The 9,058-nt window shown below is 58.9% G+C and overlaps 1 protein-coding gene across 1 annotated transcript in view; it reads left to right on the top strand.

The window, feature by feature from the left end:
- Positions 1-5,060: 5,060 nt before the first annotated feature.
- CHD6 (chromodomain helicase DNA binding protein 6) overlaps positions 5,061-9,058 on the top strand; it is a gene marked incomplete at both ends in the record, with an annotated part of 30,172 nt that continues 26,174 nt past the window's right edge. Inside the window, one exon of the mRNA XM_010190619.1 lies at positions 5,061-5,554. Coding sequence (XP_010188921.1) covers positions 5,061-5,554 — 494 coding nt within the window. The remainder of the gene's footprint in view (positions 5,555-9,058) is intronic.

Genomic DNA, 9,058 nt, shown 5'->3' with positions numbered 1-9,058 from the left:
GTATTGGGTAAATCATTAGGAACTATAACAAACATGTTATCTGTGAAAGTACTGCACTGGTAGATAGTCAGCATGGCTTTGGAGAAGTGAAGTTAGTCCTTGCAATCTGCTGGGGACTTTAAAGATGACCAGGTCACGGGGGTGAGATTGGTCTGGTCTGGGGCAGTGCTCGTGGGCTCCCAGTTTCTCACTGAATGGTTTTAAAGAAGTCAGCATTGTCCTGATGTGAATTAATGACTGGTTAAAGAATAGGAAGCAAAGTACAGGAAAAGTGTCTCTGCTTCCATGGTGCAGAGCCAGCTGCTTCCTGCAATCATCTGAGATGCTGAATTGGAAATGGAGCCTGAAGAGTTGGAGGAAAGTCTTAAGATGTGCCAGGTAATGCCTATGGGGAGCCAGCCATGCATGTGCCCTCGCTCGGGGCTGTCCCTGCTCCTGGAGTAAGATGCTGGCAGAGGGTTGGCACCTGCCTGCAGGTTGTCCCAGAGGTGCGTTCAGCATTTCAGAAGAGGATAAGGGACAGAGAAACCCTCCTGCAGCTTTGAGGTACCTCTGGTCCTGCGTGCTGCCACCCCAGAGCTGGTGGGGTTAGGAGAGGTGCAGAGGAGGATAAGGCGGATGGTTTGAGTGCTGGCCCAGCCCAGCCAGGACAGGGTGACTTGACACTTGCGCCTTAGCTGGGCCGAGAGCTCTGTGGGGAAGGGATGTGATGGAGAGCAGTCCAACAGTGAATGGGACAGAGCAGGTGCCGAGAAAATCCTCCTGTGTGCTTGCACACCTTGAGGACAGGAAGCCACTTAGGAGGGCAGCATGACTTAAACAAAACTAGAGAGTTTTTCCCCAGCCTGATCACTGTGTGGCACTGAGTGTTGCTGGGTGCTTTGGCACCTATGGTTACAGGTGGGTTCATGCTGCTGTTCGTTAGCCCTGTGGTCTGGGTGCAGCCCTGCTGCTGGAGCTCCCAGCCGTAGCCAGCCTGCCCCGGGCAGCAGAGCCTGCCCTGCCCCATGGGTGCCCTGCTGTGGGCAGAGCATTGGCCTGGTCCAGAGCAGCCAAGGGGAATCTGCCTTGCCCCCTGCTGCTGCAGCGAGCGCCCTGGGGCTACCATTTGCCAGGTTTTGGCTCCTGAAGCTGGATGTGTTTCTCCCCCGTGAAGGGAGTCTGAAGGTGATAGTGTGTGGCTGCTGGATGTTGCTGCAGACGCGGTGGCCGGTTCCCTGGGCAGAGCTGTGGGCAGCCTGATGGCTGGTGGAGACGTGTGTCTCAGGCCACTCAGCCTGGAGGCGGCTGCTGCAGCAGAGCTCCCTGCAGTGCTGTGTCCCCGTCGGTGCTGTGTCCCCGTCGGTGTGACACAGGCCTGCAGCTCCTCACTGTTTGGAAGCAGAGGTGGTCGTTCCCTGCGGCACCAGGGCAGCAGCTGATGGGGACAGTGTGCTCCTGCCTGCTGAAAGCACTGGCCGAGCTGCCACAGGCAAGCCATGCGGGGGCACAGATAATGTTGGCACTGCTTTCTCAGGCTTTTCCTATTGATGAGAAGCCAGGGTAAACTGAACCTCATCAAGGGGAAGTAGGAAAAGCCCATTCTCTGGCTCGCAGCAGCGTGCCGAGCTCTGACTGCAGATTTGGCAGCACAGTCCTGTGTAGATGGCAGAAGCTTCCCGTGGAGTTGTAGGAACATGCCATGGAGCCTTCTCCCCTCAGGACAAACCAAGCAGCCCTGGGTGCAGAAGGGTTGCTGGGGCTGGCAGTACCTTGCCCACGGTTGGTGTGGAGGAGCCTGGTTTCCCTGCCCCTCTGTGCTTTTGCCACCTGGGCAAGCCCTGGCCTTGAGCTGCTGGGTCCCATAGGCTGGTGTTTGATGGCCCTTTCACAGCAGGGCCAGTGCCAGCAGCTTCTGGCTGCTCCAGCTGCAGGCAAGTGCTGGTGACTGGTACCAGCGCTGCTTCCCGTACAGAGGAGGGCATCCCATGGCAAAGCACCAGCGTTGCTGCACCTGTGGGCCTGTGGTGCTGCCTGGGAGGTGGGCTGGGCTGTGCTCCCACCATGATGGGCTTGCCCAGAGGCTGGAGGGTCTGTTGGGAGCCAAGAGGTGATGCAGGAGGAGCAGGAGGATTGCTTGCGTTTTCACAAACCTTCCGACAGTTCATGGTTGTTTCTGTAACGCATTCAACTTTCTTTAGCTGCAGGGACTGTGGCAGGCTGGGATCTCTTCATCAGCAATCACTGAAACGCCCTTTCTGATTTGCCTGAGCAGCACAATGCAGGCACGAGGCACACACCACAAAGTAGGTCACGGTTTGAGGCCTGCTCTGCTGACAGCTTGGTCAGCCTGCCCTGTGCAGTGGGCAGGGGGCTCCTGCTGGGCAGTGGCCATGCCAGTGGTGAGCTGGACCTCCTGGGCTCCATAGCCTGGGTTGGAGCCGTAGTTGCAGACAGCAGATGGGGTGGGGGGGAACTCTGGACCACTCGACTGGTGTGCAACGGTGAAAATCATGAGCTGGTTTTGGCACTCTCTACTCCACACTGGTTTGCTGGGTGTTGCTGATGCACATGACGAGAGGAACCCAGATGCCCATACCTGGCCGTCGGGGCTCAGCTCCCCCAGGCACAGGCTGTTGGGGACAGAGCTGCTCCGGGCGCTCAGCACCAGTCGCAGCCCAGTCCTGGCCCAGTGCTGTGGGTGATGTGGGGTACCCCTCTCCGGTGGGGCAGGTGACACTGCCTGCTCTTGGGCAGCACCAGAGCTGCGGTATCAGACCTGCTGCTCGTTGGGAGGCCTGCCTGGATGCGAGCAGCCCCTTGTGAGACTCAGGGCCACAAGCAGTGGCTGGGAAGAGCAGTTCACCCTCCTGCTGTGCAAGGATGCTGAAGATTTGCTTTCTGTCTGGTATCTGCACTTGGCTGCTGTTCAGCACAGAGGCAAAAGGAGATCCAGGCTCTTGGGTGTCTGTGAGCTTTGTAGCTAATCCAGTAAATTGTTCCAGCTCATCCCCAGCTTGCAAGATCTGAGGAATGCAAAGGTTGGGACTGGTCCTGTTGCTCAGCCTGTGGGCTCAGAGGTGTCATCTCTAGTGCTGATTTTCTCCCAGCTCAGAATAGGTTCCCCTTAATTGCATAGGTGCACTCTGATGGCTTGTCCCTGTGACGGGACAGCTGCTCTGCCCATCCCAGCCAGGTTGCTGGGGCAGACCAGCAGCAGGGCCAGGGCAGAGATGCTGGTGCAGCTTGCCCAGCAGATGCCAGACAGGCCCACAGCCCCGTGTGTTGGTGGCTGCAGGGTCGCCGGGGGTCTTTTCCTCTTGGCAGGCTGTTTTATTTAATGCTTCCGTCTAATTCAAATCAGAAATTGGAGCATACAGAGTGCCCTCCACCCAGACCACCCCAAACAGGGTCCAGTCCCCAGCACACAGGATGTAAATGTTTGCATTCTCTCCCACAGCTCTGGGGTGTCTGATGGCACTGGGGATCTGTGGGGCTAGGACATCGCTGCCAGAGTCACTGGCACCTCAACACCAGGGAAGTGGCTTGTGAAGGACCCAGCAGCCCTGGGCTGGGGCAGCCAAGGGCACAGGGTGCTGAGTGAGCGCGGCTGCTGTCCCTGCAGGCACGCCACTGCCAGCACATTCTGAGTGCCACCTCCAGGATGGCAGCATGGGCCTGGCAGGGACTCAGCCCCACTCAGTGTCTCCAGGAATGGCCGCCAAGCAGGACCAGCTTTCCAGCCCTGGTCACGCTGCTGGGCTGACTCTGGCGCTGATCTGCCAGCCCCGCGGCGTGAGCCAGGCTGAGGGTGGCCACAGCTTCCCTTGATCGCCATGCTTTGAAAGGAGGAGTTAACCGAGTGGCTGTGGGTGAGAAGTTTGCCATCTCCTGCACGGGCCGTGGGGTTTGCTCTCCCACTGCGGGGCTGGGGAAGCAGCTCAGAGCGGCCGTGCTGCTGGGACAGCGGGCAGAGGCCAGCTCGGGTGCCCAGTAAGCTCTCACCAGTGCCGTGAGGGATAGGTGCTGGCCATGTCCCCAGCTGCTCTCCGGTGATCCTCTGATCGCAGGCAGAGGAGAGGGTGCAGTGGGCTGGCTGAGCGCAGGCAGGGCCAAGCATTGCCTGTGCTGGGTTCTGGGGATGGAGCCAACTGGTAGAGCAGCTGAAGTGGAGCCCAACACATCACTGTACCCATCCCTGGTGCACGCAGCTCTGCTACTGCCCAGCCCTTTGCGCATCCCTTGCTCTCTCTCTGTCTGGCAGCTGCTGCAAGGGATGTTTCTCGTCCCCATTACGAATTATCACCCACATCTCCCTTCCTCAAATTGTCCCCTGACCCCCCAGCTGGCCTGGGCTGGTCTTGAGGCGCTGAGGTCAGGAGGCTGGGCTATCACAGACATAGCTGGGCCTTGCTGTGGTGTTCTCTGGTGGAGTGCACCAGAGAGGCAGCTGAATTCCTCAGTGTTCAGTGCTGGAAAGTTCTCAAGAAGTAAAGTAAGAGCTGGAGCAGGAAGAGCAGCTCCACTCTCCTGGGCTGGAGAGAGCACCGGTGCCCAGCAGCTCCCAGGAAAGGCACCGGTGCAGCCCCCACTTCTGCCCTGAGCAGAGCTGGGGGCCTGCTTCTTGTTGCCAGGGACTGCAAGGTGTCCTTTAGTTCCTTCTCCCTGCCCTGCTGGGACAATCCCTGGCTCAGGGCAGCAGGCAGGGGGTGGCCAGGGCACATGGCCCACTGTGGGTCTTGCTGAGTGGGGTGTGGAGCATGTGGCCAGAGGCAGGACTGTGCTGGGGGCAGAGCAGGGGGGCAGCTGCCTCCATGCTGGGCCTGCGTGGACTGGTGGGGAACCGCCAGACTACCCTAACCCGTCAGCCGCCATCGGGCAGGGAAGGGGGGTCCTCTCCTTTGAGCTGCTTCTGCGAGTGGTGGCCGTTAGCCATAGTCCCTCGTGTGTCGAGGGACATTGCTTGTGCTACACTGGGGTGATTAGAGCCTCGCTGGGGCTGCAGTTCCCCCTAGACAGAGTGCCTGCTATTCCTATATGTGGCATTTGCTTCTCATGCTGCCTTTCTGCTCTCTCTGCAGCCGCCAAGCTTCAAAGTGCTGAGCTGCTCCCCAATGTCGGATGCCTGGGAGTGCAAGGCACAGGACCCCTTTGCCAGCAGCGAGGAGCAGGACGAGGTCCCCTGCCAGGTGACGGTGACGGACACACGCGGCCAGTGCCAGTGCCTGGAGAAGGAGCCCGACGGGGCTCTCCAGAAGCGGCCGAGCACCCAGAACGGGATGCAGGACAGTGGGGGCGGGGGCACTGGAGTGAAGAAGAAACGGAAGAAAACGGATCTGGGAGAGCAGGAAGGGGTAGAAAAAGTAGCTGTGGAGGTGAAACCAAAGAGGAGGAGAGAGCCTAAAGAACCAAAAGAGCCTAAAAAGGCTAAGGAGCCCAAGAAACTGAAGGAGCCCAAGCAGAGGGAGGTGGCCAAGAAGCCCCGGAAGCCTCGGGAACCCAAAGCCCCCAAGGAGTCTAAAGACAAGAAGTGTGGCTCTGAGCCTGCCCCCAGAGCAAGACCCAAGAAGAGCAGGTGGGTGGTGGTGTGACCTTGTCTCTGTGCCTGGTGTGGACAGGACTGTGGCTCGCAGGAGCTTTGGCTGAGAGCTGCGCTGGGCCACCCCACTGCAGGATGTGCAGGTTCCTTGTGCTGAAGGGTGGACGTGCTGCTCAGGGGGCTGGGATGAGCTCTGCAGCCATGCAGAGGCGGGGGAAACGGGTGTCTTCTTGGGGATGAAGCCCTGTGAGACCCCAGACCTAGAAGAGGACCAAAGAACCTTGACCTCTCCTTGGCCTGCCCTTTGTGCCAAGTGTCTTGGAGGGCAGAGGGACCTTAGGGAAGTCACCAGGACAGTCGTGTGGCAGAGGGCCTCTCATACCTGTTTTGGGGCCCGGGCAATGGGTATGTGAGCACACGGAGCCTGACGCTGGGCTGTCTGTGCAAGCGATGGTCCCTGCTTGCCTAGGGCCAGCAGCCTTCCCCCGTCTCAGGTTCAGGAGCAGGGGGAGCACATAGCATCTCCTGCCACTCTCCTGGGCAGCAGGACCTGTCCCTCCCTTGCAGCTGCAGAGCTGTGCTGGCAGAGGGGAGAGGCCTGAGGACTCCCTTGCACTGCACAGCCTGACACCACCACCTCAGTAATTCCTCAGCCTTTTAATTAACAGGCTGATTAGCCTGGAGCTCTTATTTCTTAGCTCTGGTTTCTTTTTAATTGAGAATGTGTGCAGATAGCAGAGCAGATCTGTTCTTGTCTGTCAGGTGTTTTTGGAGAGTCCTGTACAAAGCAGGCCCATCAATTGGACTGGGCCCTCCACATGTACTGTAAATAATACATAGGATGAATATAATTCTGCTGTAAAGGGATTCATACAGGAGCCAGCTGGGAACTTTTCAGGGAAACCTTTCTTTGTTAGAAGACACCAGTTCGGTAGAGCTTCTTGAGAGCACTTTTCTGGAAACGGTCGCCAGTGTGGGCATCCCAGGGTCTGTGGGAACTGCCCACCTCCCTTCCACCATAGCTGCCCGCAGGACGCGTGTGCAGGACGAGGACCGAGCTCCTGGCTCCACAACCCTGCTTCTCCTTTGGAGCCTGCTGAGAGCCAGATTCTGGAGAGGCCAGGGCTGTGGAGCCGGTGCCAGGGCAGCTGTCAGTGCCATTGGCGTGGGCTGCTGGTGACAGAGGAAAGTGTGGGGCAGCAGAGGTCCCACACCAGGCTGATGGGGAGCTCAGCTGGGCGTTGTGTCCCCAGCGGGTCCCTGAGCTGTGCAGCGCTGTCACTGCTGCTCTTCCTGGAGCCTGGGGCTCTGGAAGGGTGAGTGAAGGGCTCCTCAAGGCCCCGGGGAGGGCTGGAGGTGGAGATGGAAGGAGAGGCTGCAGGCAAAGGGGGAAAGGATGAAGCCCATGGAAAGGCAGCATTTGGGACCAGGGAGGATCCTGGGGTGATGAATGCAGCTAGCAGCTTTTTGTAGTGACACCTCTGCTCCACCAGTAAGAAACTGCCCTGTGGGCAGTTCACAGAGGTCCACTGCTGTGGTGGGACCTTTGGGACCAGACCAAAGCAGGGGAAGCCTGGGGAAGAGCCAACCATGGAGACACTCACAGCTCTTACCCAGGAGCTTGTTTCCACCCTGGCAGGTCCCTTGGCTGCCAGCAGTGCCTTCACAGGGAGCCTAAAAGCAGCCCATGACTGCGGCCTGCCATGGTCACTGGTGGGCAACTCACTGCTAGGCATGGGGATTGTGCGGGATAACCCCAGCTGCAGACGTGGAGACCCCAGCCCCTCCTGCAAAGGCACAGCAGGGTCTGGGGGTAGCAGGAGGGGGGCGAAGGGGGATCTGCTCACTGTGCCAGGGGCCAGTGTGTGGAGCCCCGGTGCAGAGGTCACTTGATGCTGTAACACGTCATGCAGCCAGAAGAAACCATGTGTGGGAGTCTGGGAGTGCCACAAAGCTCTGTGCTTTCCTGATGCCCTGAGCCCGTGATGCTTCCTCCCACTCACCTGCACCTTCCAGGAGGACCTAAGTCCACTGCTGCTGCTTGGAAAGTCCAGCCCTTGGGTTCTCCTTGCAGCTTCCCCCCCTCTGCAGCCCCTCCTTGAGCCTCTTCTCGGACTGGTGCCTCAGCCTCTGGGTCAGCCACAGCAAACCCACCCACGGGAGGAGCAGCTGCTGGCTGGAGGCACCCGTGTCATCGTGGCAGCTCTGCAGGGAGCAGGGATTTGCGGACCCTGTGCCACTGCCCGGGCCAGACCAGCAGGTGGGCTGGGGGTTCTGGTAGCGTGGGGTAGCGTGGGGAGGGACAGGCGAGCAGCAGGTGGGGTGAGCGCTCCGTGCGAATGAAATGATTGCTGGGAATCCTCTAAGTGGCAGATAATGGTGGCATCATTTCTTCTAAATTATTTCTAATCATAGCCAACTACTGGTTCGTGAATGAAGCAGTTGTTAATTGTGACTTGCAAATCAATATCTTGGGAATTATTGCTTGGGTGGAAGCAGTGCTCACGGTGCATTTTCAGAGCCTCTAATTGCAGTGCGAGCGCACAGCAAGGACATTTTTGGCCGGAACAGCAGATTTTTAACTGCTTGGTTTTTGGTGGTCTCAGACAAGCCATGGTTTTTCTCTTGAAATAGGGGTAAAACGATTCCTCTGCTGCTGTGCTGGTCTGGGATGTGGAGGGGACGGATGGTGAGGCTGTGAGTGAGGAAGGGGACAGTGCTCAGTCCAGGGACAGGCACCAGCTCTTGGAAATCCTTCCCCTGACAGCATTCCTTGCTGAGGGTAGGGATGGGTGGGCATGCTGGGAGCGGGTGTCTCTTGCCCTGGTGCTGCCTGGGCACGTTCCCTTGCGCAGACACATTGTGGTGGGTGCTGGGTGCGACAGGGGGCCGGGTGTCCCTAACCCTGAGCGTGCCGCTGGGCTGGGCTGTGTCTTCGCACGCTTTGTGTTTGCAGGGAGGTGGTGGGATTCACCAGGAGCAAGGCCCAAATCCCCTCTGTGTCTTGAGCACAGAGGACAGTTTCCTGGTGAGACAGAGCAATTGGGGGCAGCAGCGAATGCCACGGTGGACCATTACACTGGTGGAAGTCTGGGACCTGCGTCCTCCCCACGTTCGTGGTGATCACAGGACATAACTCACTCGGGATGAAGGCCCAGGCCAGCGTCTGCTCTGCTGCTGTCTTGGGAGGGGACTCAGTGCTGTGGCTCAGGGAAGACAAACCCTGAGCCAAAGCAGCTTCTGGCTCAGCACTGGTGTAAATGTTTCCTACGGCCTGGCAGGGCTCTGCGGCATGCATGGGGGGCAGCCAGCAGGGTGACTGGTGCTCCTCAGAAACTCACTCGGGATGAAGGCCCAGGCCAGCGTCTGCTCTGCTGCTGTCTTGGGAGGGGACTCAGTGCTGTGGCTCAGGGAAGACAAACCCTGAGCCAAAGCAGCTTCTGGCTCAGCACTGGTGTAAATGTTTCCTACGGCCTGGCAGGGCTCTGCGGCATGCATGGGGGGCAGCCAGCAGGGTGACTGGTGCTCCTCAGACTGGGC

The sequence above is a fragment of the Mesitornis unicolor genome, unplaced genomic scaffold (assembly GCF_000695765.1).
Source record: "Mesitornis unicolor isolate BGI_N332 unplaced genomic scaffold, ASM69576v1 scaffold34758, whole genome shotgun sequence".
NCBI lineage: Eukaryota > Metazoa > Chordata > Aves > Mesitornithiformes > Mesitornithidae > Mesitornis > Mesitornis unicolor.
This window is presented reverse-complemented; position numbering and strand designations above follow the sequence as displayed.